The 27919-nt window shown below is 49.5% G+C and overlaps 2 protein-coding genes across 3 annotated transcripts in view; one reads left to right on the top strand and one right to left on the bottom strand.

Moving 5' to 3' along the window:
• Positions 1–21: 21 nt before the first annotated feature.
• AAGAB (alpha and gamma adaptin binding protein) lies at positions 22–13892 on the top strand. The gene is made up of 10 exons (XM_050309560.1): positions 22–140; positions 4425–4615; positions 5116–5212; positions 5935–6024; positions 8201–8284; positions 11465–11547; positions 11974–12067; positions 12531–12635; positions 12853–12902; positions 13502–13892. The coding sequence occupies exons 1-10, from the start codon at positions 59–61 to the stop codon at positions 13577–13579; spliced, it is 954 nt and encodes a 317-aa protein (XP_050165517.1). The 5' UTR covers positions 22–58; the 3' UTR covers positions 13580–13892.
• Positions 13893–17244: 3352 nt separating this feature from the next.
• Positions 17245–27919, bottom strand: part of SMAD3 (SMAD family member 3) — a 64168-nt gene continuing 53493 nt past the window's right edge. For both annotated transcript variants that reach the window (XM_050309553.1, XM_050309552.1), the window contains exons 6-9: positions 26034–26246; positions 24666–24803; positions 23938–24082; positions 17245–21407 (exon numbers count right to left, since the gene is read on the bottom strand). In XM_050309553.1, coding sequence (XP_050165510.1) covers positions 21284–21407; positions 23938–24082; positions 24666–24803; positions 26034–26246 — 620 coding nt within the window. In that variant the 3' untranslated portion in view covers positions 17245–21283. The remainder of the gene's footprint in view (positions 21408–23937; positions 24083–24665; positions 24804–26033; positions 26247–27919) is intronic.

Below are 27919 nucleotides of genomic sequence, written 5' to 3'. Positions count from 1 at the left end.
GCCTCCCCCGCCGCTGGCGGGCGGTGGTAGCGGCGGCGGGGCGGGCGCGGCGCGGGCCATGGCGGCGGAGGCGGCGGCGGGGCCGCTGGCGCTGGTGACCAGCTGTGCCGCGGCCTTCGCGCCCGAGGAGCTCGTCAAACGTGAGTCGGGGCTGCAGCCAGGGCACTCGGCCTGCCCGCGCCCGCCGCAAGCGGCCTGGCAGCGGCTCCCACCCCCCCCGCAACCCAACCCGGGCCCTCAGCGTGGTTGTGATCCCGGCAGGGTCCCCAGTGCTCCGCTCAGGGTAGTTGTGCCTCCCTCAGGGTCGCTGTCCCTCGCCCTCAGGGTCCCAGTTCTGCCCTTCAGGTTTCAGTCCTCCCCACCTTAGGATCGCTGCCATCCCCTCAGGGGCCCCGTGCTGCCTTCGCGGCCGCTGACACCCCCCCTCAGGGTCTCAAAATCCCCCTCGGGGTCCCAAAATCCCCCTCGGGGTCTCAAAATCCGCCCCTCGGGGTTCCATCCTTCCCTCAGGGTCTCAAATCCACCCCCCAGCCCCAGGGCTGCCCCCCAGGCCCTTGCAGAGGGTGTCAGGGACCCCTGTTAGTGCTTCAAGGAAATAATTCGTTGAAGGGGGATTGTCTGGAGCCCGAGGTTGTGGTTTGTCCCCTCAGACACCAAGGTGTTCAGCTTTTCCCAGCCAGAACCCGCAGGGAGCCCCTACATCCCAAAATACACCTTTTTTTCCCCCCCTTTTTATGGGAATAAACCCTTGTAAGTTGTACCTGGACTATTTGAGAATTGCCTTAAGCAATACTTGTGTCACTGGGACACGTCAGTGGTCCCTGGAACAAGAGGGGGACACCAAAGCAACCCCAGTGCCTCAGGATTACGGGCAGGGAAAACCAGAAGCAAATTAAATACTGACCCTTTGCTTTCAGCTCCCCATTCATGAAGTGAACAGACCTTCAGTCTTGGACCTTCAGGATGGTGGAATTTCTGAAATTCCTCCTGGGTCTGGGCTCTTGCATTGGACCACTTGTTGTCCCAGTGCAGAAACACTAAAAGGGAAAACTAAAAAAAAAAAAAACCTCACCTGTTCTGCAGTTGTAACAATTACAATTCGTGTCAAATACACGGAATTTAGTCAGTAGGAAGTGGTTTTCCTGGAAACCCAGTATTCCTTTTCATGGCTTAAAAAGGGAAGAGCTGCTAATAGAGAAAACCATGGTGGGATTTTTGGTAATTCTAAATTCAGGGGGAATCCAAAAAGAAGCTGTTTAGATCTTTGTGCCTTTCCCATTACACGTTAGGACAGTCTTGCTTTTTAGGGAACTCATGAGCAGTTTGCTGTGCACACTTGAGATGTAGAACTTAACCCCCTCATCCCCTTTTCTGGATTTATTTTCATCTTTTGCTGAGTAGGATCTTACTCAGGACCCCACAGAGCACAGGAACTGGCTCCCTCCATCTCATTAAAGCACATTTTGAGACAAAAACCACAGTGCAAGGCCTGCAGTCAGAGGCTTCTCTGTCAGCTGAGTTGATGCTGAATTATTTAAGGATTCCACACCAAAGAATATTATTATTGAGTGTTGCTTATATTTGAGGAGAATAAGCAAATGGGAAGGAATTATTCAAGGTTCCTGTTTGATTGTTTTTCATAGTGAAATTAAGCAAGTAAAAAAAAAAATGAGTAAAAAGCTTCACAGAAATGTTACTTAATCTGAGAAAGTCTTAAATTTTAACTTCAGATTTTTTTAAATAGTACTCACTTTGGAATGCCTTGGCTTCCACCATTCCCAGTGCCCAACAACTTCTCTGGGTGTCCCCTGGTTGGGTTTCTTCACAAAAACATGAAAATCTTCCTGAAAGAAACAAGATGATTTACTAAAATAAATCCTGTAAGAACTTTAAGGTCCTGCTTTGTTTCACCAGTGAAAATAAATCAGCCCCATCCAGCAGAACACTGTCAAATATTCCAGGACATGCTGGTGGGGACAGGGCTGGGCTGAAGGGCTTTGGTGGGGTCAGACAGCCTGTCAGGACCTTCCAGGCTAATTCCAAGTCTTTTTCCAGTGTTTTCCTCCTGGAAAGGAGGGAATGGCTTGAGGATGAGGCAAATGTTGTGGTCCATTTGCTGGATATATTTTAATTTGTTTGAGTTTCTGTGGGATGCCCTGAATGCTTTAATTCACTGGGGTTTGTGGCAGAACAAAACTGTTTAAAGTTAACACCATAGACAGGTCTGTCTCATTATTATTGTGATATATTTATCACAAATTAAACCAGCAAATAAGAGTGTTTCAGTTTTTAAAATGCTGACCAGCAGATAAATCCTGCCCGATGTGATTGTTTTCCCTTCCCTTTTTTGACTGTTTACCACTCCCCTCCTCCCCCCCAGCATATTTGGGGTCTCTTTGCTCTTTGGTGGAGTTTTTAGGAGTATTTTTTTATGGTTTATTCCACCAGGTGGCTCTCAAGGCCCAGAATGTGGGAACTACTTGGAATACCTGAGAGCTCTGAGGATTTGGGATCACTTGAGGGGTTGTAGGAGGTTGATTTGTGTTTTACAGCGTGGATTCAGTCTGAAGAACTCTAGGAAGAGAAATCAATACCTTAACCCCTCTGGAAAGAAAAAAAAAACCTGCAAAAAATGGTTGTAATTATTGCAAAAAATATTCCTACTAAACACAATGTGGTTGAAATGCTTAAAAATATCACTTGGATATTAGAGAAGAGGAAATTGCTGCAAGAGAGCTACACAGGGGTGTTTGATTATTATTGATAATATTGATTATTCAGCTTCTCTGAGAAGTTTTTTCTGGTCTCCGGTTCTCCTTTTGGAAAAAAGTGTTTGCACTGAGCCTCAGTATTAAAAAAGTGAATGGATGTGAGGTTATAGAGCTTTGCCTTATCATCTAAATCATGGTTTAATTTACCTTGTCTATGTGCAAGAGTATGAAATTAAAATACAGGTCATAGGAAATGGGCCATGTCCTCATGCTGGCACTGCTTTGAGGCCTACATCTGTCCAGGAACTCTTCAGCAACAAAAAAACAAATCCCACAAAGCAAATGTGAGACTCATACCAGCTTTTGAAAATCTGTTATAAGAAGTTCTTTCATTTTATGCCCTTTCTAGGGGGAATAACTCACCCAGGTGATGTTTGAGCTGATTTCCTTTCCTCTCTTTGGTTTTTGTTGCTGATTTTCTGGGTCTCAGTAATTTCTGCACTCTCCTTTATTCTAACATTGATGTGCAATTCTGTTAGCTCAGACTGACTTTTAGTTCATTACTTATTTTGAACTGTCAAAGCCCAAATGAAGGGAAATTTATCCAACTTTAACCTGGACAGAGCACATAAATGTGGCCCTTTTTTTTTTCCCAAACCCAGAGAGGAGATTGCTGTTTCATCCTCCTCGGTAGGAAACAGCCCCAGGTTTGTGTTTGTGAGGTCCAATTTCTCCCCCTCGCTGCTGTGACTAATCCTGGTTTGGAGCTCCCCCTCCCTGCCTTGTACACTCTGTTCATTCAGACTTTGCAGTTGGTTGCAAAAATCATTGACCCTTTCCATGGCAACCTTGGCAACAGGCTTTGCCTGCCTTGTTATTAATAAGATACAGATAAATTCAGGTTCGTGTCCAGGCTAGCTGGGGAACAGGCTGTTCTTACAGCTCCAGGAGCTGCCTCTCAGCCCTTAAAATACAACCTTTAAGGTCCTTGGAGAGCTGGGTGCTTTATTTCCTGAACTCCTCTGATGCTCGAGGCACCTGTGAGGGACTCAGTCCATTTTGTAAATCATTGCCCTGTGCTTTCAGGTGACCAGGAGCTCATCCAGCCTGAGCAAGATATTCTGCCCTTTCCCTCCAGGTGTGGATGGGATGCTCTGCTACAAACCCTAATTCCACCCCAGGAGTGTGCACAGGGAAGGTTCCCACCTGGAAGGGCAGTGTTTGACATTATCTTCCCAAACACTGCCTGGGATTTTCATTGAACTCCTACATGGAATTTAATGGGAATCACAACCCAAACTGGGTTCATTTTCTCATCTTCAGGTTGTCAAACAGTTCTTTGCATCTCACTGACTGTGTGTGGGAAGGTTGGTTGTGCTGTACCCAAGTCCAGCTGTTCTCTCCATAAATCCTGTCTACAGGCAGTGAGTTGAACACTTTAAAAAAGGCATTTCCAAGGGGAAAAAAAAAAAGGCTTTCTGGAGAGCTGCTATGCCATGCCTTATTTTGGAAACTAGAAAGCAAACTTTTCAAAGCTGAGTAATAAAATCTAGGACAGAGTAACAAACTGAGTTGAATTTGTGAAGATCTTGAGCACAGACTGGTTCACTACAGCAAGTAAAGATGGCCCTGTGCTGGCACTGTGCTTTTCTAGACAGATTATTTTCCTGATGCTGCTTCTATCACCCTCCCCATTTCTTTTCTCTTTCACAGGTATCACAGGGAAAGATGACCTGACTGTGGGGGCAGTTACAAGTGGCAGAGTGACTTTTTACCCCTGGACAATAGATAACAAGTACTACTCTGCAGATATTCATCTCTGCGTGGTGCCAACCACGTTCCACGTTACTGGAGAGATTGCTGAGTCGGTGCAGGCATTTGTGGTGTACTTTGACAGCACAACAGTAAGACCCTTCTGCTTCATTTTCTTGCTTTCTGTGTATGATGTGGCTGCCTTATCACACTGATAACCATCAGTGGATTCTCCCTCTTGTGCCATCCCTCCCCTTGAGGCTGTGCTGTTAATTGGGGGGAGATCACTGTTACATTATGCCTGTTAGCAGCAGCAGCAGTTTCCTCCCCTTTTACTGCTGGAAGAGAGGTTTTTGTGATACAAATATGCCACTAAGTTAGGCAGATCCTCTTCCAGTGTTATTCCTAGCTGATGCTGCTTTGGGAAGGCTCCTTTAGGAGAGCCAAAAATGAGGGAGCTAAATGTGAGATTCTGTGCATTTTATCCAAAATTGTTTCTGCTAAGCTGTAAGGCAGCAGTGCTTTAGCAGGAGCCAAAAAGCCTGAGACAGAAACAGCACATTTCCTCACTTCATTTTGTTCTAACACTATTAAAAACTCCAGTATTTGAGGATGTATTCCAAAGAATTCTTTCTTTTCTCCCCCCCTTTAGAAAACTGGGCTGGAAGGTGTCTCTGAGTGGCTCCCCCTGACAGAAGAGTGGCTGCCAGAGGTGCTGATCCTGGTGTGTGACAGAGTGTCTGAGAACGGTAGGAACCCCAGAGAACCTGCCCACTGCCAGCCATTAACCCTGCCTGAGAATTCCCTGGCCAGCTCAGTCAGCTCCTGCTCCCAATCCCTGTGGGAATGTGGCCCTGGAGAGCCAAGAGACTCGTGAGCAGGAGCAGAAACCTTGGGCCAGTTGTGGTTAAAGCTGAATCCCAACTGTGCCAGCATGCCCAGAGGAGCTCTGGGTGTCCTGCAGTGCCAGGGGAAAGGGCCCTCACACTGCTGGGACTGCAGGATCCTGGGGATCATGGGCATGGCTGCTGCTGCTGCATTCCAGGGGAAAGGACTTCTCTTGGACCATCTGGATGTTAAACACAAGCATTTGCTTTGGTTCTAGACAGCAGTGAGCTGGGAGGGGCAGATGTGTCCCTGCAGCTTAATTCACTGTCAAACCCAGAGTTAGTGAGAGGCTTCTTTCACTGTAGCACCTCACTTACATCTTCCTCTGAGTTCCTTCCACAAGGCCATTTAACTTGAGGACATCTCAGAGAAACCCAAAACAATTGCAAGGAGGAGTTTGTTTAACTCTGCAGTTTTTGGCACCCCAGGTGAATGAAGGAGCACACAGGTCTAACAAACTTCTCCCCCACACAACCCACAATCAGCAAACCACTCTGAGTGAACAAAACACAGCTCAACATTCAGCTGCTGATACTGCTCTCAAACCTGCATGTTTAATACACATTTTTGCTTCCCAATTTAGGTGTAAACAGACAGAAAGCTCAAGAATGGTGCATCAAACATGGCTTTGAGCTGGTAGAACTTAACCCCGAGGAGCTGCCTGACGAAGATGGTAAGACTGCTACTTCTCTTGTCAATTTGAGAATGAAAAAAAAAAAACCAACAAAAAACCACCCCAAAATGAACTTCTAACTAAAGTTATGCCCCTTGCAATTGTTTATGTGCCACATGATCACAGCATGGAATGCTCCCAGTTGGTGGGGCTCAGTCTCAGCTATAAAAGGTCAGGAGGAGGAGGAGGTTATTTCCTCTGAGAAATTCCATTTGTCTCCTCCCAAATACAGCTGCTGTTTATGTAGCACCTCCATAAATATAATATCTGCTCCTTTTTCTGGCACTGAACCCCAGGGCTGTATTGATATGTTAGGAGTGTTTATATTCCACTTGGAAAAGAAACCTAAAACAAAAGAACTGGAGATGCACAAGGGCAGGGAAGTTCTTTGTTGCTTTAAAAAGAAACTCGAAGTGTTGTAAGTACCAAGAGAAGATAGACATTAGTCAATGGGCTGAGGAGGGGAGGTTGTTAAAAACATTTCAGAACAACAGGCAGTGCTACACAGGAAATAAAGCAGTTTCAGAATCACTGGCTGCCCATACATTTGTAACTCAAAGAAGGAAAAAAAAACCCCAAAAAAGTCAGAAGTGTGATGTTCCACTCCTGAAGGGTGACTGTGCACTTCCTGAGAGCTTTATCAGCATCAGCCTTCTCTCCTCACTTCAGGGATCCAAAAAAGGGTTCACATCTTACCCCTACAGAGCCAAAACCAGAGAACTGGCAATCAGTCACCACCATTTGCTCTATTTTGGGTTCACCAAGAAGAATTCAGTGTAAAATCCTCAGCTGGAGCAGAGGTGCCACCCCTCTCCCCCTTTCAAAGCTTAGTAAATTGGATCTGGAGGAGCTGAGAACTCTCCTCCCCTCACCGTGCCTTTAAAGAGGTTTTTATTTGTTTAGTCCAAGAGGGAGGGATGCACATGCTCCTGATTCCCAGAAACCAGACAAATCACGAGTGAAGACCCCTGAATGCTTGCAAAGGAAATATCAGTAACATTACATTGAGTTCTTTTTCTGTTGGATAACTGCTTTAAAGAACAGGCTGTTTACCATTTAAATAATACAAACAATAGGACTAATAGCGACTCAGGATGTTAATTTTGGGAATGTCAAGATACATGTGCTTGCCTAGATTTGTACGTGGTGGTTGATTCACTGTGACTCATGCAGAGGAGGAACTGTGTTCCAGTGAGTAACTTATTTACCCCATAAACACGCTGTGGGAAGGACAAAAGGCACAACAGATGCAGCAAACACCCTGGGCCAGTATCTGCTCAAAAAATGACATTTCTGGCAGCTCCTGACTGAGCTTTGGCTGTGACTCACTGGCACTCAGGAGCTGCACAGTCAGGACAGGAGCTCCACGCTGAGACCTCGATAATGATCTGATATAAAACCCAACAGCAGCATCACAGAGAGCAGCACGTTTGATCTGAGGGGTCAGAGAGAGCTTTAAATTGCTTTTTAAAGGCAGTTTCAAGTACTGCACCTGCCCCTGAGTCACTGGAGTTGGATTTCTAAGCAATCACGTTTTTGTAACCAAAGAATTGTTTGGGTGTTGTTTTTTTTTCCCCTTTGTGAACCTGCACAAACATGGGAAGCTGACTAAACTGAGGAAATGGGAAAACTGCCTTTGTACCAAGTGGTGTCAGATCTATTCAGTAAATAAGTTCAAATCTGAATAATGCTTTCCCTGCTCTTTCAGGTTCCTGTAATTCCCAGGATTACTGGAACATTCCGAGGTAGATGTTGTGGAGACAACTTTACAATAATCATTTTCATTCCTAACAAGCATCATGGTTGTCTCAACTTCTTCACTTTCTGAAGGAAGGAAGGGAGAGTAATTCTAATACCTGTTTTTATGCCCTACAGCATTAATTCTAATATCTATTTTTATGCCACACAGCCTTCTAAAAGAAGGCTGTGTGGCATAAAAATAGATATTAGAATTAATTAGAAATTAGAATTAATATCTATCTAAAAGATCATGGGGTAAAAGGTTTAAGTTGCTTTTAACAGCAACTTAAACATCGTTGTTACTGCTGAATTTCCTCAGAGGGTACTTAAAAATTTAAACCTCTCCCAAAGGCTGAGAGCCCTCAGTTCATCATACCTGGAAGCTCAGACCAAGAAGTGCAGTTTTTAGGAGGGCACTGTCTGTGTTCTGGCCTAGATGACTTCCCGGAGTCCACGGGGGTGAAGAGGATCGTGCAGGCCCTCAACGCCAACGTGTGGTCCAACGTGGTGATGAAGAGCGGTACGTGCCGGGGCTGCAGTCTGGGAGGGCAGGGCCCAGGGGGCTTTGGGGGGGCTGCCTAAATTTAAAACTGTCCTCCTGCAGCAGTAAAAAGAGCACTGAGCACCCCCCAAGCTTTTCCAGGGAATAAGAGGGTTCAGGGATTGCTTTTGTTGTCCTTGGCCTTGGACAGCCACAGCTTCTCTGGGAAATCCATTCCAGCACCTCAGCAGCCTCACTGGGAAGGATTTCTGTGTCCAGATTTACTCATGGCGGGGGGGAAATTCCTGCACATCACTGCTGTGTTCTGGAAAGGTCTGACTCCTGGAAAATCCCAGTTTTGTATCTCCATACCCCCCAGCATTTCTGCACATCCCACCAGGAGCCCCTCAGGAAATGAGCTGTATTTGGAAGGTGCTGCAGCCTGACTGTGCCTTCAAAGGGAAACCCTTGAGCTCATTTTACTTAAAATAAAACCTTTTACAACCTGTAACACATCTTTTGTTTTCAGCTTCCTCCAGCCCCTGCAGACTGGCTGCCATGTGAACCAAACCTTAGCTTTTCCCCTGAGTTACCCACAAGTGCTGCCTGCTTGGAAGAGTAAATGTGCAGTAGCACATGGTTATAGCACTGTGTTACAGCATTGCCTTCCATCAACAACCTGTTTTTGTGACAATCTAAGCTTACAGACAAAGCAGGAACAACTTTTTTCAAGCACAAGCATTAAATCCCTATTATTTTACTGCATTTTATCTTAAGCCCAAACACAATTCTCCTCAAGCTGTAGTTTCTCCACACACCTATTGTAATTGTGATTTTTTTCCTCTAGCATTAAATACATCCATTCTCACACAGATTCATAAAAATATTCAGTGCAATGCAGCTGAATTATAAACAATTCTACATCAAACGTCCCCCGTGATTTGTGAGTAAATAAATTGTTAGAGAAACAGTCTTACCTGGGGGTCTGCAGAGGGCAGTTCCTTTTTGGAGCTGGGGTGAAGCTCTTGGTTCTCCAGCCCTTAGAGCTCTCTCCCTTTGAGAATGAGGAGGGTTTCTCCTTGTGCAGAAGGACAAGAGGTCTTCTCCAGGTCACATATTCCCCTTATCTGTCCCTCTAAGAGCTTGTGGGATAGGAAAAGAAGCCACTTCCTGCCCTTTGGAAGAGGAGCTTGGCTTCTTTCCTGCTGAAATCCCTCCCTCAGTGGTGCAGGTGAAGGTGGTTACCTCGGGTGGGGCCTGGAAGGAGCATGTGGCTCAATTTACATACAATTAACCTGGTTTAGGGAGACCATTTCAACTTAATTATTCAAACTTGGGTTGGAAGGGACCTTAAAGCTCATCCAGTGCCACCCCCTGCCATGGCAGGGACACCTCCCACTGTCCAGGTTGCTCCAAGTTCATCCATCCTGGCCTTGGCTGCTTGCAGGGATGGAGCAGCCACAGCTGCTCTGGACATCCCAGCCCCACCATCACCACTGGCTGTTACAATAAGTTGGATGAGCTCATTTTTGGCTTTGCTGCCCCAAGAACACTGTGTAAGGCATCACCCACTTCCTGAATTGCACCCAGCAGTTGCAATAAATCCGAGATCCAATCAAAAGGGTTTCTGGAAGGCTTTTTGCAAGGGTGTGCCTGCAAGTGTTGTGTCTGCCACCTCCCTGAGCAGGCAGACACAAAGAGCTGCTGTCCAGAGAGCCCTGCTGGAGATGGCAGGGCTTTGTGAAGGGGGTGACATCTGTCATTGTTGTGGCTGGGGTGTAGTGCTGGAGCAGGGAATGTGGAGCAGGAGCCCCCCTGTCACCTTCCTGGACAGGCCAAACTAATCCCAGCTACGAGCGAGGTCCGTGATGAGATCACTCCATCCACCCTCTGCCAGTGTGGGAATGTTCTCTCTGCAGCACATTCTGCACTGCAGTGTCCAACCTCACTTGGGATGACTCAGAAATTGGCTCAATGTCCATTTTACAGCTTCCCAAAACACGGCCCAGTGAAACCTTTGGGAATCAGGTCCCAGTGTTTTATCCCTCAGTTCCTGTTCCTTTGGACTTCCCAACCTCTCACGAGGCAGCTGGACATTGGTAAGGGAATTCCTTGGGCTCCACTGATCCATTTCTTCCCAAGCCTTTGGAAGGTGACCTGTTGAAGCAGGAAAAGTGGATCCAGCAGAGCCAGTGGCCCCAAACACCTGCTGGGGGGAGCAGGGGATGGGCAGGACACACAGGAGCTGAGAGCATCCAGCAGGAGAGAGCTCCCAGGAATGCTGCAGTGGAGATGAGTTTACATCTTAGCTGGATGGGGATGGGTCACTTACACATCCAAGCCCTCAAGAGGAGAGGCTGGAGAAATGGCAGGGAAATTTGGACACTGCATCCCAATGACATCAGCTCAGCAGTTGAGTCTAGAGCTTAGTCATGAGTGTAATAATTTACAACACATTTCTCTTCAAAAGTAATATTACATCTTTCTTTTGGCACCATTCGCTGTTTCCTGGCTATTTCTAGTAAAGTAACTTCACATTTCAGTTTTAGTTGACTAAAATACAAAGATCTGCAGAAAAATCTCCTAAGTCCCTTGTGTACCTGCAAACATTTACTGCCCAGTGCAAGGCCAGCTTGTACTGAGTAGTAAACTGGGACTTAGAAAAGCATGACTTGGTAAAAACCACCTGATAATATCACCTAATATACATATATTTTTGTACAAAAACATTTTTAAGATGCAGCCAGTTTAATTTAAAAACACTGCAGCACATCTGTTGTCTTGGTTGCTTGGGTTTAGGTGTGACGTCACTTTTTAGGTTAGATTTTAAAATGCCATTGAAATGCTCCCAAGGGCAGCAGCTGTGGGAGGCCCAAAGCACCTCCAGGAATTCTGAATTAGATATTTATAAGTTGCCTTTGCCATTACTGGTTGGACAATCTGTGTCCTGAGCAAAGCACTTGTTCTGTCTCCTGTATCCAGCATCAAACTCGGTGCTGCTTCCCATGGAAGAGTCAGGAACAGCAAATGCTGCTCCTGGTGCCTTGTTTGGAATCAGGAGCCATTTGCCAGCTCAAATCCTAAAGGAGCAGAGACTTCAAACACGAATTTTAAACCTCCCACATTTGTGGCCCCCACATCCCTTCCCTGGGATGCTCCCTGTGCCAGCTGGGCAGTGCCAGGCGTTGGCAGTAACTGCAGCCTCTGCTTTGTCTCCAGACAGGCCCCAGGGCTTTGGGCTCCTCAGCACCTTGGCGGCTGCAAACAGAAGTGTTGGCTCCGAAGACCCCCAGGAGACAGAAGTAAACAGTAATTCCTGCTCCTCTTCTCTGCTCAGCCTGTCCTTGTGTTGTCCTTGCCCGTGTCACCCTCAGGGTGATGGTTGTCACCTCCCCCTGTGGCAGTGCTTGACCCCACACAACCCACAGAGCCAGGGAGAGGTCACTGAGAGCTCCACCTGAGATGTTTCTCATTAATCCATTAATCCAAGAGCAGCATTTTGGGCAACCCAAAAGCTACCACTTTGTAATGTTATTTGAAAACAAGCAGATTCTATCCTAAAACCTAAAGGGGCTTTTGGGGTACAGGTTTTGCAGTGACAGCTTAGGATGAAGTGTAAGGTCTTGAAGTGAAAACAGGGAGCACCTGATTTGCTAATGGTGGGGTTTTTTTTTGGTTTTTCACACTCAAATATCTGTTTGTTTGTTTGTTTGTTTGTTTGTTGACAGTCCAACCCCTCCCCAGCAGACAGAGAAGATTCCCAGTCTGACAGCAGGGAAGATGGAGCTGGAACAAACAACCTGCAGCTGGACAACGCTGCAGGTGAGGTCTTGCCCTGCCTGGAGCAGACACTCCTGGCTGGGATGGTCCCAAACTCCTGCAGTGTAATATATCATAAAATCATGGAATCCTGGAATGGTCTGGGAAGGGACATCAAAGCTCATCTCATTCCACCCCTTGCCACGGGCAGGGGCACCTTCCACCAGCCCAGGTTGCTCCAAGTTCATCCAACCTGGCTCTTGGACACTTCCAGGGATGCAGGGGCAGCCACAGCTTCTCTGGGCACCCTGTGCCAGGGCCTGCCCACCCTCCCAGGGAAGGATTCCTTCCATAAAATTAATCCCCAGTGTGATGATCCACAATTTTCTGTATGAACAATCAGTAAATTAAATGTTTGTTTCTCTGCTACAGGGCTGGAATTTGCAGATGGGGTTTGCAGGTGTTAAAATACAGATTTTCTGCAGATAGAGCAGAATAATTTATCTTCAGTCAATCTGTGTTTCAGACCCCATGTTGGATATGGACATCCAGGAGCTGGCCAGTCTGACCACCAGGGATGGGGACCTGGAGAACTTCGAGAGGCTGCTCTCAAAGCTCAAAGAAATGAAAGGTAACAGCAGGACAGAGGGGCCTGAGCTCTGGCACCTGTTCCAGTGAGTTGGGAATTGTGTACAAATTCCTGTTCCTGTTTACTGGGAGCAATTGCTTTTACTGAATGAGATCACTTTGTTATGATCTTGAACCAGTTCCTTGGGAGCTCCCCAAGTGCAGCTGCAGGAGGAGTTGCTGTCCCTGCTCCCAGCCCAGGCCATTCCTCTTTCCCACAGATAAAGCTGCCACATTGCCCCACGAGCAAAGGAAGCTCCATGCAGAGAAGGTGAGTTTGGGAATGGCTCTTGGAATCACTCACAGTGGGGTTTTCCCTTTCCAAGCCAGAATTCCTGTTCTTGGAGGGTTCCTGGAGGGAGAGCAGTAGAACCAAACCACATGGTCATGGGGAAGCCCTGTCAGGTATCTCCCAGGAACTGAGGAGCAAACCTGGAATTCTGAAACACTGGAAAATTCCAGACTGTTTTGGGTTGGAAGGGACTTTAAAGATCATCTTGTTCCACTCCCCTGCCATAGTTTCCTTCCCTTTTCCCCTTCCCTTTCCCAGCTGAAGGCCCTGCAGTCACAGGGGATGTGGTTCAGCTTCCACAAGTCCATGGAAAAGCCTTGATCTCCTGGAAAATTTAATCAGGCCTTAATTAGCCTGGGTTTGGTATCAGAGGTGCCTCCCATGAATCCTAAAGAATTGCCTGGAATTCCTCAACCTCACAGGGGGGAGCACTGCACTCATGAGCCTGGTTTGTGAGCAGATAGCCTGGCTGCCAGATGTACCTGCTGCTCAGTCTCTTCTCTTTGGATGGTAAATCCCAAGTTTTCAGCCATTTCATGGGAGTTTTTCCCCTCTCCCATCTTTTCTTGCCATTGTAGGTGGCCAAAGCCTTCTGGATGGCGATTGGAGGAGACAGAGATGAGATTGAAGGGCTCTCCTCAGACGAGGAGAACTGAGTTGTTGTGCAGCTGGACCTGCAGGGCAATCCTGCAGGAATGAGCTTCCCTTAATCAGGTGTTTATTGCCAAAAGCCCCGTTTAGCTGTAGCCCCTTTCACTGGGGAGAGGATTCCCAGTGTCCCTGTAGTGAGTTGAACATTCCACACCAATTCCTGGCTCTGGTGGGTCTGTCTGACTGCCCTTTCTCCCCTCCCTGAGGAGTTTGGAAGGTGCCACGTGCAGTTCAAGGAAACGGGAACGGGTTTCCATTTTCCAAAGGAACGTTTTTATTGCTTCCTCCTCGGAGTTTAAATAAACAAACGTGCTCCCAGTTATCTTTGCACACGTGGCTGGGGGTCGGGGAGCCACTCCTGAATTCCAAACTCCACGTGTTTGGTGGTTTTATGGAGCTTCTTCCCAGTTCAGACCGAGCAGGTTCCTCTGAGCTGCTGAGCTGTGCCCTGCTGGGGATGCTGTGCCAAGGCTGCTGGTTCATGCAGTGCCAAAGCCATGAGGAACGGCCCCTGGGCTCGGATTCCGCTGGAATTTTGTCTGTGCAGCTCAGTGGGCCTTCCCTGGAACGTCAGGTGTTGTCCACACTCCCTGGCTTTCCACTGAGAAATTTGGGATGAAATGCCAGACAGATTCTTGCAGCTGTTCCAGGGTTGAATTCCCTGCCCAGAGCTCCTGCCATGCCTGGCAGCACTCACAGACCTGCAGAGGGGGAGTCTGTCCTGAATTCCTGAAACCCACGGAAAACGCCGGGATCCCCACGTGCCACTGGATGTGCTGATGGCTCCCCCTCCTGCGGGTGCCCTGCAGGCACCAGAGCGACTCTTGGCTGCTGGGTGGGCTCAGCTGAGCTGCTGTCCCTGCTGGGGGCTGTGTGTCCTCTCCAGACCTGCTGGGAGCGGGGAATGGGAGAAGGAAAACAAGGAGGAAGGTGGAGCCTGGAGAGGGAATGAGAGGAGAAAGGGTAAATCCATCCTGGCTCCTTCCCTGCTGCACTCAGTGGATCTGTGGGAAGAGGAGTTGGCTTGTGGAGGAGTCCAACCCAACCATCCCCAGTGCTCATCTTTCTCTTTCCAGTCTGAAAATCCACCTGAGTCAGAAAGTTTGGAATTAACTTTTCCAGTGTCTGGGTTTCCTGTCAATAAATTTCCCTGAGCCCTGAGACTTCAGTTTGCCATCTGTTATCTGATGGCTTTGCATTCTGAAGGCACTTCCACAGTCACTCCTGACATTCCTTGTCCCTCTTGAGATAAATCAGAGGAAAAGGAGCTGCTTGGAATGCTGGGAATCATTTCCTGGGTGGAAACTGCAGCGATTGGGAACAAGACCTGAACCTCCCCTGGCAGTTTGGGAAGCATTTCTCCTCCAAACCTGAGCAGTGCTTTTAAGAAGATGTGCAGATATCCAAGGAAACACCTGCCAGAGCCACCTCTTCCCAACCTTGCCCTGACTCCTCCCATTCTCTTCATCCTTTTCCCAGCACCCAGAGCTGCAATGAGGACCTGAAGGTGCTTCATTCCAAGCAGGGAATGGTTTTCCATCTTGGCTTCTTGGTAGTTGAAGACTTTTTTCTTCCCCTTTCCAAATATTTACTGTGCATTATAGTGATAAATGGCAGAAGTGCAGAGGGAATGAGTTGGGGCAGTGAGGAAAACATGGACTTGGATACTTCATAAAACCAGCCCTTCAGGCATGACAGACACCTGACTATTGCAATTTGATAAAATCACACCCATCCAAATCCAGCTCTTGTCTGCCTTTGTACAAGGCAGCAGCAGCAGCAGCAGCTCATTCCCAGGTTTAAACTCTTTTAAACTTGTTTTTGTTGTAAATCCGTGTCTTGTTCAGAGGTGCCCAAATCATGGAGGCAGGAAGTGTGGCTGGAGACACCACGGGCCTTTATTGTGCTTTTAAATCCAAGTTTAATTTGGGGGGGCTTGGGAGGGTTTTCTGTGGTTTGGTTGGGGTTTTGTTTCTGTAGAGACACTTTGGTTTTGGCCACAGAATTTCTTTACAAGATCTAGAAGTTCCAGAAATGAATAAAAGGGGCAGCAGTGGAAAAGCAAACCTGAAATGGTGTCTGTCACTCCATTCTCTTCGTGTGCCACAGCCTTGGTCAGGAACAGCAGAAGAATTCCCAGGTTTTCAGAGAATCCCAGGAGGTTTGGGTTGGAGGTGACTTTAAGGGCCACCCAGTTCCACCTGCATGTGCAGGGACACTCCCACTGCCCACAGTTTACATCCTTCCAGGTATGAAGCTTGAGTTCCAGAATTCCCAGTTGCTGCTCCAGCATTCCCAGTCTTGGTTGGGCATTCCAGTGTTACTGGACAGACCAGGCTGGGATGGCCAAGATTTTCCTGCCACTACACCCACTTGTCACCCAACTTTTGCCTGAACCCAAAAATTCCAGGCAGGGTCTGGAATTTTTAATTCCTTCCTATACCTGGCACTTGCTGCAGGTGGCCATTTGCAGTGCAGATGATGGGCAGGCTGGGATGCTGGAATGCAGGCTGGGATGCAGGCTGGGATGCTGGAATGCAGGCTGGGATGCAGGCTGGGATGCAGGCTGGGATGCTGGGATGCAGGCTGGGATGCTGGAATGCAGGCTGGGATGCTGGAATGCAGCTCCATCCAGGGGGAAGCAGCAGAAGCCCCAGCTCAGCACGGATTTACCGCGTCGCTCGTGGAGCTTTGGCAGCCCCAGCACAAGGCCTGGACGAGACCCTTTATTACCACATGGTTGGAAAACCCAGTGGAAAAAGTGTTCTCGTAAATCCTGTCAGGAAAAACAACCCAGAAAAAAGTGAATTCCAGTGAAAGCCTCGGAGAGCCACGGGGAGTTCACGGATCACTGCGTGCTCTCCCTGGGCTCTCTGGACAATGCCTGCTCCTGCAGCATTCCAGGGATGTGTCACTGTCCCCCGGGATGGCACCTGACCTGCCCACCCTCCAGCCACAGGCTCTTGGAATTCTGCCTCCAGGAGGGGCAGCAGCATCATCTCTGCAGAGACCCCGAGCTGCAGGAACCTGCTTGGCACAAAATGACAGCCAAAAAAAAACACAGCCCGGGAGCTTCGGGCAGGGAAACTCCCACTGGGAACAGAGCTTGGGAAGAGAGCTCAGCACTGCAGGCAGAGACAGGACACCAGAACCTGGGATCTGCTCCTGACAGGACACCAGAACCTGGGATCTGCTCCTGAGAGGACACGGGACAGGGCAGGGAGTGCTCCCTGCAGCTCCTGAGCTGGCAATGGGGATCCCCAGTTCCCTGAGCTGAGAATTCCCAGCCCTAAGGTGCAAGTCCAGCAGCAGTTGGAACAGGGGGCAGGGAGGGAATGTTCAGCCACCTCTGACTTTTCCAGCTCTTGGCCCATAAATCCTTGGAGTGCAGAGCTCGGAGCTGCTCCCCTTTGGATCCTCTTAGTTACAAGACTTAGTTGTAGGTTTTTAATTAATTTTTCATATCTGGCTTTAAATTCTCGAACAAAACCATGAAAACAATGAAGGTCTCACCTGTCACTGAGGTCTCCTGTGTGTGACTGGGAACACCCCTCATTACCCAAACCTGGAGGTGCTGCTGGCTCCCAACTCCCTGTGGTTTCCAGACTCCAAACTGTCCATTTTGTGCCCTCCAATCCATCCTTACAACACCCCCATTCGCTCACGAGCCTCAGTTTTCAAATCAAAGTTTATTAAAATGTCAAAAACAGACCTTACAGTTGCACAGGGGAAGGGGAGGGAGTACATGGGACAAACAGTGAGTAATGGAGCCGGGGGAAAGCAGGGATGTACAGCAGGAATTCTACCACTAACACAAACATGCTCGCAGGGATCCATCCCAGGGCGCAGCTCCGGAGGGAACGGGCTGGATGTGACCCCCCAGGGACACTGGGGTGGGCTCCCCAGTACTGGAGGGGCAGGAGATGAACTGACCAGTTCTGGGGGAAGAGGTTTTGTCTTTTCAAAGCCTGGAGAGCTTTAAGGGCGGGCCCGGCGGGAGCCCCGCGTGGTGCTGAAGCACCCGGGCCTTCCCTCGCCAGGGTTTGTGCCCAGCTCTGTCCTCACTCCACAAACTCCTCATCCCAGCCATCATCAGGGAGGAACAGATGGAATATGAACACTCCGAGTCCTGAACTGCCCTTGCTGTTGAAAATTAAATATTTGATTCCTCTGGATACTCAAGAAAGGAAACACAAACACAAAAGCACTACATGGTTAAAACCAGACTGAGCTCGACCACCCCAGAGGGGCTGATCCTCATCCCAGCTTAGCACAGCTGGCACATCCCATCCTCCCACCTATCCAGTACCTCAGGAAAGCTCCTGCATGGTTTGGGTATGGCTGAAGTCCTTCACTGAACCCTCAGTTCCTCCTCCCTGTGCTTTTCCAGGCAGGAAGCAGCACAAGGCACAGATGCTGCCTGAGAGGAGTCCTGAATATCCCTGCAAAGGAGTCCTGGGCAGGTTCAACTCCTCTGATCCATAAGGGGAGAGGAAACTGGGAAGAACTCAAAGTAACTCAGCCTTTTGCTGGCACACGGAGACAGAGCTCCAGGGAAACGAGTCCTGATTGGATTTCTCCATCTTTGTACGTATGCACACTGAGTCCTGGAGATTAAATCAGATGGACAGCCCTGGATTACTTCTAAGACAAGCTTAACACAAAATACAAACTGCAATTCCAGACATTAACAGGAAAAGCAGATCACCCCAGCCCTGGAATGGCAGAAGGCCAGCGGTGTCACCAGCCAGGCCCTGTGCAGCCACACCCAGGAAAGGGTCAAAATTCCTGCCACTCACCCTGCCAGCAACAAAAATGTGTGAAATCCTGGGGGAACAGCCAAGACTGCCAGGAAAGGAGAGGGTATTCCAGGCTGGAGCTGGAATCTGAGCCAGGGCAGGGCTGGGCTCATCCCTGTGTGCTCCACACCAGTGAAGTCCCAGGAAAAACCAACCCAGCAAAGCCACCTGTGCCTTCAGGGTCCCCCAGCACTCCCAGTTCCTGCTCCCTGGCCTTGGTGTCAGCAGGAATGGGAATCCAACTTTATCCATAAAACCACTGCACTGCCAGCAAAGGCAGTGCCAGCCACGACAGCCCCGGGGTCACCCCCAGCCTCAGCCCTGGCTTTGCCACGGCCAGGACTCCCCATTCCCCTTTCCAAGGTAGACTCTGGCACCCCCTGAGCTTTTGCTGAATTAGTGAAGAGCAAACAAAGGGCAGGAAATGAATACTTCAGTGGAGATAATCTCTGGTTTATCTCACTGCACTGCTGGCCCAGCTCACATTTTCCACTGGAAGTCATTTCACTTAAGGGATGATGAGGGGAGATTAACCCAAGTTTTTATGCATCGTCTGAATCCTGGTTTTCAAAAGGCCTCAATTAATAACAGCCAGCAATTAATGATGCCTTAGCCAGGAGATACAGATCTGGTTCCTGCTGGCAATGCTGCCTGAGGAGGTGACTCTGTGTGCAAAATTCATATTCAAGCTGGGATTTATTCCCACTCGTGGCCTCTGGGCCAGGCTGGGCTGCTGCACACACTGTCACTGTAATCCCTGCCTCTGGAATTTCAGGTGCCATTTCTGTTGTTAACGCACAAGGCACCAACTTCCTCCAGGATTCTGAGGACAACAACAATTTGTCACTACAATAAGCAAATGAGACACTGAGAGAGCAAACCTGGGGCCATTTTACAGAGCAGATATTTCCCCCTCTCTCCCTAAACAGCCAAAAGTCAAACATTCCCACAAAACACAGGATAAATTTTTGTTTGCAACCAGGTTAGAAACCTCTGTCTGAACAGAAATGCTGAATCAAACCACAGTGAGACACAAACTGACCCTGTAAGTGGCTAGAAACCCCTATTTTATACATAAAATATAACACAAGCTGCTCTTCCTGCCCCAGTCACATCAGACACATTGCAAAGACTAAACCAGTTAAAGAGCTCAGAAAGCCTCCAGTGCTGCTCCAGCTCGTGCTGCCCAGGGACAGCTCCAGGCTGGGCTCTGCAGGAGGATATTCCCAGGTGCTGGAGCATATCCACCCCCCAGAACCTTCCTCAGAACTTCAATTTCAGATATTAAAAAAAAAATAAAAGGTAATTTCTTGTTTCTGGAAGAAAACTCTCTAACCCATCCCATTCTGAGGAGCAGCAGTGACCCCAAAAGTGCTGGGGTTTGGCAGAGCAGGGGCTGAGGGTGACACAGAGGCCCCAGGGGAGGAGCAGGTGGGAATCCCTGGGAGGTGCCTGAAATTGGGATTCCAAGCAGCTTCCCCTGCCCTGCTGAGCTCAGCCTGCAGGACTGAAACCTTTAACACAAACCATCCCAGCCAGTCCTTCCCACAGCCACATCCAGCTGCTGGGTTTGCCTTTCACAGAGAAAATAAAAATAAAATAAAAAAAATCCCAAATCAAGACAAAAAGATTTCCATAGGAAACTGATTATCACTTTCTCCCCTCCCCCTCTAATATTTTGGCACAAATGCAGAAGATTATTCACTGCAGATAGAAAGAAACACAGAATTGGACAGCACTGACCAAGTTAAGAGACTTATTTGGCAAATGTGAACCATAAAAACAAGTGCTAAGGGTTTGGGGTTTGTTTTTTTCCAGTTGTGGAAGTTGTTTGCCGTGACAGTTGCTGCAGGGAAAACAAAAAAAAAATATTAAACAGTCTGGAGCGTGTACGTTTAAAATGAACATTTTATAATACAGGTAAATACACACTCCCCCCAGTCCTCCAGGCAGAAACACATCTGGGAGCATTTCCATCAGCTGCAAGAAGTTGTCAGCAGAGGTGGCTGAGATGTCCAGGCTGTCACAGGGGTGTCCCACCCTGGGCTGTGTCGTGGCACTGCCAGCCTGTCCCCCTGGACTGACCCCACAGAGCCCCTCCGGCCTCGGGAGAGCCAACACCGTCCAAGAGCGAGCAAACAGATCCCAAACCTCCTGCAGTTCACGCAAACAGACAAGGGTTTAACACTGCAGAGCTCCCCACAGACCGTCTGGGAGCAGCTCCAGTCAGGAGTCGCTGCAGCAACATCAGAAAGAGCCTGAAATTTGGCCTTTGGCTCCCTGGCAGTCCCGGCTGAGCCCCCAGGTGGGGGAGGCTCTGCCTCCATGGTGGCAGTGGGGGAAACTCCTTCCTCTGAGGAACACTGCTGGAGGAATTTGTTCCTTGGGGTGCTTTAAAGGCTTCCTGTCCCCCCCTGCTGCTGCAGTTCCAGGTGTGGAGCAGGGGGATGAGCCAGGAATGCAGGAGCAGGAGTCGTCCCACAGTGTCTGGCGTTGTCTGGCGTTCCCAGGGTGCAGCAGGACACGGCCTGGAGTCGTGTGAGGCAAAGGCAAAGTTTCCTGGGAGCTGTGGTGGCTCCTGTGTGCCCACCCAGAGGCCACAACCCACAGAGGGCACAGACTATCCAGTCCTTTATCAGGATAAACTCCAGCTCCACATTCCAACAGCAAGGGCCCGGAGCATCCCGACCAAAGTGCCAACAGTTTCAGTGGAAGTGGCTTAAACAGGGGATTTAAAAAACCAACAAAACAGAGAAAACCCACCTTTTTTTTTTTTCTTCCTTTTTTTTTTTTTTTTTTTAAGGAGCAGATTTTTTTTCCTCATCACTTGAATAACTGGGAATTTGTTTACTATGCCTTTTGCTAAGGGTTTTCCAGAGTCTTTGTTGCCCCCCCCCAGGAGGAGTTTCCTTAGGAGACGCTGGAGCAGCGGATGCTGGGGGAGCCCATCTGGGTGAGGACCTTGTCCAGCCACTGCAAGGGCCCGTTGAGGTGCAGCTCAATCCAGCAGGGAGTGCTGGTCACCGTCTGCCTCCTGCCAGGGGACACAGGACACAAATGATTTACCAAACCTGACAAATGGCAAAGGTTTCACAGCTCCTCAACGTTCCTTTCCTCTTAGACCACAGTCCTGCACGGGGCCGAGGGGACGCCTCTGCTCTGGAACAGCCTCTGGTCTGTGCTGCTCTCACCTGTGCTAAAAACCCACCTTGTCCCTTTCCATTTGTTATGATCCCACAGGAGCAACTCTCTGAGGAACCTGTTAACTGCTCAGATTGCTGGGAACAGGCAGGTGATTCCCTGAAGGGAAAGGCAGGTGTTCATCTCAGGGAAATCCTTCAGTTTTATTTTTTGGGACAGTGAGGGGAGTGTTCCCCAGACAGGTTCATTTTCCCGGTGTCCAAGATCAGGACATTCTCTTTTTACCAGACCTTTGGGTTTTAGCAGCAGGTGGAAGTGCTGGAGGGAGAGCACCCTGAGCCCTTCAGACTCCCCCCCACGGCCCTGGGGCCTCTCCCTCGTGTGCCCACACTCCCTGTGTATGGCCCTGTCCCACTCTCCTCCCTGTTATTCCCATGTCAGACCCCAGGGAGTGTCTCCAGATGGTAAAGCAGGAAGAGATGGGAAGGGAGGCCAAGGCACAGGGCAAGGGGCTCTCCCTCCTGTGCCCAGGCAGAGAGGCAGGGACAGCTGCTGTGGAGGAGGGAGAAACAAGAGAAACAGCCTGCAAACAGCCTCGTTTTACACCCTCATTGCCCACAGAACCTGCCCTTGGAATCTGGTGGTGGGAGGCAGAACACAGAGCCTGTGGGGCTCAGGGAGAAATGGCTGATGGAAGGGGGGCCCTGAGCTTGGGGGCTGCCCTGAGCTCCCACAACCATCCTGCCCTTTGTGTCCCCCTCCATCCCTGTCCCTCTGTGCTCCCCCTCCATCCCTGTCCCTCTGTGCTCCCAGACCATCCCTGTCCCTCTGTGCTCCCCCACCAGGGTGGGCACCTGAGCCTGGCTGGTGCCATGCAGTGATTCCATGGGGAGTGGTTTGTTCAGGGGTGTCCCTCCCCTCCCCCAAATCCCTGGCACACACGAATCTAAACCCCCCCTCAACACCAGAGTGCTGGAAAGGCTGAACAGAAAGCAGGGACCAGAGCTCTGGATGCTGCTCCCACAGGAACAACTCCATGTCTGAGCCAGCTCTGGCAAAGGCACCAGAGGGGGCATTTTGGGGCAGGGAAAGGCAGGAATGGGAGAGCAGCCCCGGGGGGAGCGCAGGGCTCGGGGCCTCCCAGCTCCAGAGATCCCGACTTTCCGTAAGTGACGGAGCTCAGCTGGATCTCATTCCCTGCCCTGGCTCAGAGCCAGGCCTGGCCCCCGGGCAGGACAATTCCAACACGAAATGGACTCCAAACATCTGGAGAAATGAGAAAGTGGGAGCGGAACGTGCCGGGCTCGGGCTCCGGCTGATCCCGGGGCACCTCCCTGCCCACCACGGGGAGCAGCAGGACAGGGACTCCCCCAGATTTCCAAATCACTTTTGGCTTAAATCCTCACCTGCTTTCTCTCTCACAGAACAACGTTCATTTCCCAAGGAATTTCGTCTCCCCTGCCTGTCCTATCCAAACCCTGACTTCACTCCCTGTCTCAGTGGGAGGCAGCAGCCCAAGCCATGGAATCCTCTGTTCCCCACACCATCCCCACTGTCCCTGTGTGCTCATCACCCATCCCAAACACCAGGCCTACTGCATCATCCTTATTTCTCTTCAGTTTTCACTGGGAAAAACAGGGATCCTGCTTCTCCCACATTTAAGCCCTTGCCCTGTGACAAGCCCTAAGGAAAGGAGCAGGAGATTTAACTGGAATTTTACAGCAACTCAAACAGTTCTCTCAAATAGACATTTTCAAGCCAATCTGCTTTGGTTTAATCCCATCAGTCCCTGATAAAAGAAGCACTAAAGCCAACCTGTAGGAAGCACCCACATTCACATTGGATGTACTTCCACAGGGGCTGGAGGGACAGGACACAGGGAATGGTTTCCCACTGCCAGAGGGCAGGGATAGATGGGATATTGGGAAGGAATTGTTCCCTGGGAGGGTGGGCAGGCCCTGGCACAGGTTGCAGAAACCTGGGCTAGTGGGAGGTGTCCCTGCCCATGGCAGGGGGTGGCACTGGATGAGCTTTGAGGTCCCTTCCCACCCAAACCATTCCAGGATTCTATGATACTGTGGTCCTGTCTTGGTAACAGTGCACTCCTAACACATTCAAACCATCAAATAAACACCTAATTTTAAGAAAAAAACCTGTAGGGGTCTCTCCCTTGACCATCTGGATTTATCTGTGCTTCAGGTAAAGCTCTTGGTTGGTGCCAGACACTTGTGGTGTTCCAGGTGCATCCCACAGTGTGTGTTTTACACAAATAGGATGGGAAAAACATCGAGGGGGGGATCAATCCCAACAGCTACAACCCAGACACTGGGCTAATCCCCACTCCTCAGACCCCTCCTAGGCTGGGAATTAGAGGAGTGGAAGGGGAGCACAGACACAGAGCCAAGTCTGACCCCAAAGCTGACCTGTACTCCGCTCCCCAGCCCTTGACGAAGCTCATCCTGATGGTGCACATCCTGGTCAGCTGGTACACGGCCTCAAAGCCCTGGTTCACCGACTGAGCCAGCAGAGCTGCAAACTCCTGGTTGTTGAAAATCTTCAAGTTGCACCCTGTGAAAGGAGAACAGGCCAAGGGCGAGGCATCAGTGTAAGGAGGGTGAGAAACACATCTCTTCAGGATAAAAACAGGAGCTCCCTGGGGCTGGATTTTCCATGGGGTCTGTCAAGGTGGACCAGCTCTGAAGTGAAACCACCCTGCCAAGGCAGGAAGCAGCTCTGAGGGTTCAAAAGGCTGGTGGGGCTGGTGGCAGAGCTGCTCCTGCTCAAATCCTCCCTGCCATTTCACTAACTCCTGGAGCATCAATACCTTCCTTCATCGGTACCTTCATCCTTTAGGCTACAAAAATGCCCTGCTTGAACTGTCAGTTTGCTCATAAAAGGGGGAAAAGCAGAGAGGATGTGGACTGCTCATCCCTGGGAGTGTGCCGGGAAGGAGCCTGGAGCAAAACCTGCTGCGAGGTGTCCCTGCCCACGGTGCCTTCCCACCCAAACCATTTCATGGTTCTGTGAGAAGTTTCTGATTGCTGTGGGGACCAGAGGCCAGCACATCTACGCCCCCACCTCGGCAGGGAGCAAAGCTTGTCCCAGGCAGTCCCTGGCAGCAGCAGGAGGAGCTGTGTGGGCCCTGCCTTACCTGGGGGGATCTTGCAGACGGTGGCCGGGTGCCACCCGTAGCGCTGGTTGCAGTTGGGCGACTGCACGAAGATGGCACTGTCGCTGAGGCACTCGGCAAACACCTCCCCACCGATGTAGTAGAGCCTGACTCCTCTCCCTGGGAAACACAGGGCACAGGGGGACGGTCAGGGGACACAGAAATCACCTCCTACACCTGCTCCAAGAGCTGGTAGAGACACTGAAACCCTCAGCATGAGCCAGCTCTGAGCACCTCAGCGATGGATGATGGAAAATGCAGCCCGGTGGACACGCCAATAAATTGGTCTGTGAGTGAGGTGAGCTGAGGGAGGCAGGAATCGATTTATAAAGCCAGGAATTTCACCTCCAGCCCCCCTTGCCAATCCCAGACATTCCCCACTCCCCCCAGAGCTCCCTCCAAACACACCCTGATATTTTCCATGTTCAACACGTGGTTTTCAGGCCCTTCCTCAAAGTCATCCCAGCTGCTTGGTTATTCACTTTGTGGTTTGCTAATAAATTACACAGCTTTTTCAACTCACTGCCTGTTGTTTGATCTGATGTTTTGCACAAGGACAAACACCCATCTCCCACAGGTGTTTCCACAAATCATTAAAATCCCAGCTAATAAAGAAACAAATGGCAGGAATCCACCTTGGTTGCTCAAAGAGACATTTGCTGTGGCCTTACACTCCTAGTTCAGTATCTTGCTTTCATCCTTCCACAGAGTGTGAGGAGCCTGATTTAAAATCTGGATTTAAAATCTGATTTCTACATCTTGGTGGGTTTGGGGTTTTTTTTTGGTGCTGGAAATCGTATTTGAAATAAGTGTGGAAAGATCCTCCTGTACAAGGGGGAGGATTCTCCTGTTGCTCAGGGAAGGGGAGCAAAATTAGGACAAAAATCAGGTTCAATTTGGATAGAAGTCAGCAGGAAACAGCAAAGCATAAGAAATTTTGCCTTTTAGTAAAACTGCATGAATTTGGGATGTTCTGTTTAGGCCGAGTTTCACTGAAAACAAATTGAACGTTACCTTGCAGTACAAGCAGGGAAAGTGGAAATTGAGATGCCAATCAAGGAACTGTCTCCATTTTATGAAAGGTCAATCAGAAAATCAAATAGTGCAGGAGGGAAAAGGAATACACACAATTATCCCTGACACCCATCCGAATACACGGGAATTCTGCCTCCATTCCAGGCACCAATTTAAATGTTCCTTGGAGCGATTTTTTAATATGATTATCTGAAAAACCCCCAGCCAGTGCTGCCTTATGGAAGATCAGCTCCCTAAAGCCCCGTGGATATTCCAGGATCAGGAGGATCATGTGCAGCTCTCCACCCTCCACCCGGGACAGGCCGCAGGAATTACCGATGTGTCTCCTCGTGAGCTCCACGGCGGCGTTTCTGTTCACGTTGGACAGCAAGCCCAGGCAGAAACGCTCGGAATTCGACGGGTCAGTGAATCCATCCACGGTCATGGAGGGCTGGGAGGCGTGGAAAGTCTCTCCCACCCTCTGGTTGAGCTCGTAGTAGGAGATGGAGCACCAGAAGGCCGGCTCGCAGTAGGTGACGGGCTGCAGGTCTGCACCAAACACAAACCCCAACATTGCATTAACACTGGCACTAAAGTGACTTAAAACAAATGAAATAAAAAAATTAGAATTAAATTATGAATTAAAAACAATCCCAGTGCTCTTCATCTCAAACCCTCCAAAGAAAATCCGTCCCCCAGCAGATGATGACACATCCCCTTCGTCGGGGTTTGAATCAGCCCACGGACCAAAGCGAAGGGATGAGCAGAGTGAGGCATTTTCAGGAAGACAACACTTCACACCCCAGCAAGGTGGGACAGCCAAATGCCATGGAATGATTTAACTGCTCCCACTGAAGCCAAGGAAATTCCAGCAGAGGAAGGCTCAAGTCAAATTTCTTGGAAAAGCAGCTCTAGAAGGTGGCCAGTCCTGCTGCGAGCCAAGACTGCTGAGCAGGAGAGGTGAAAAGCAGGCTGAGGGAATTCCTAAGTGCTATTCCCCCCATCCAGTGCAAGAGAAGAATTCCCTCCAGTCCTCCCCCCCAATTTATCACTTCATTCCCATCCATTCAAGTGGTGCTTAAAGGCAGCACAGAACAGCTTCCCACCTGGCCAAAGAGTTAACACCAAGCAGCAAAGCCCAGCTTTTTCCAGAGACTTTTTCCCATCTGCTGCTCCTGCACCACTTACACCAATGTGGGGCTTAAGAGATCAGCTCCAAGACAGCCCAAGACAGGCTTTTCCCATCCCAGCCTCCTCTCTCCCTCAGTCTCTGCAGAGGTCTGGGAGTCTTTTCTCAGCTGGTACCTGCTGTTGTTCCATGGCCTTCAGGCACAGCTTGGCTCCAGCCCAAAGGCATCCTGGTTTCCTCTCTGTTCCTGCACTGTATGAGTTCCCAAAGTCCCCAATAATCAGGAAAACCCCTTTGGTTTCTGCTTTATTACCAGCTTTGCTGACTGCAGAACAGAAGTGCATCTGGGGAACTCTCTAATCCTCAGCACTCTTCAAAGGCCAGGAATTTTGGAGCTTATACCCATTCCCAGCTTCTTTTCCCTGCCATTTCCTCACATTTTTAAACCATTTTCTAGCTAAAAGCAAGTCCCTGTCCTGATCTGCACAGATCCTGAACACATCCAGGGATCACCCAGGTCTGACTCTTCCTCCTGGATGGTATATTTGGTTTTCCCACTGGGAACTGCCACACCAGGCACGTTCCTCCAGCAGTTCTGGGGAGAGGCACAGCAAACACCAGCACTAATTGGTCTCCTAAGGTGGGTCCACCCACTCAAGGAAACAGATTGTGTTCCACGTGACTGTGCTCTGACTCCACAGCAAGCGCCTCTAATTGAGAGGCTGCTCAGCTCCAGAAAAATCAAAGCAACTTCTGCTGATCCCAAAGTAACGCCCTCAGATGGGTACTATTCAAGTTATAAAACCACCAAAACCTTTACTGCTCTCCATGGTTTCGTGGTCCTTTCCTTCAGAAACCACCTCCTCTTGGCTGGGACTCGAGGGAACTGTGGATTCCCCAACCAGGATGGACAGGACTTTGAATTCCGGCCTATTTGCAGCTCGAGGAAAGACACAAACCAACAAATCCTGGCTTGGAGAAAAACTCGCCTCTAAAAACAGCAACCAAGCTTTTAATGATGCTGCTTTCTCCTGTGATTTGTAGTTCTAAACCTCAGTTTAAGCTGCCATGGGATGGGCAAGTTTCCTCTTGT

This window comes from Myiozetetes cayanensis, unplaced genomic scaffold (genome assembly GCF_022539395.1).
Source record: "Myiozetetes cayanensis isolate MyiCay16 unplaced genomic scaffold, myiCay2020 scf14, whole genome shotgun sequence".
NCBI classification, from domain to species: Eukaryota; Metazoa; Chordata; class Aves; order Passeriformes; family Tyrannidae; genus Myiozetetes; species Myiozetetes cayanensis.
Note: the sequence above shows the minus strand (reverse complement) of the source record. Positions and strands in the feature narration are given on the sequence as shown.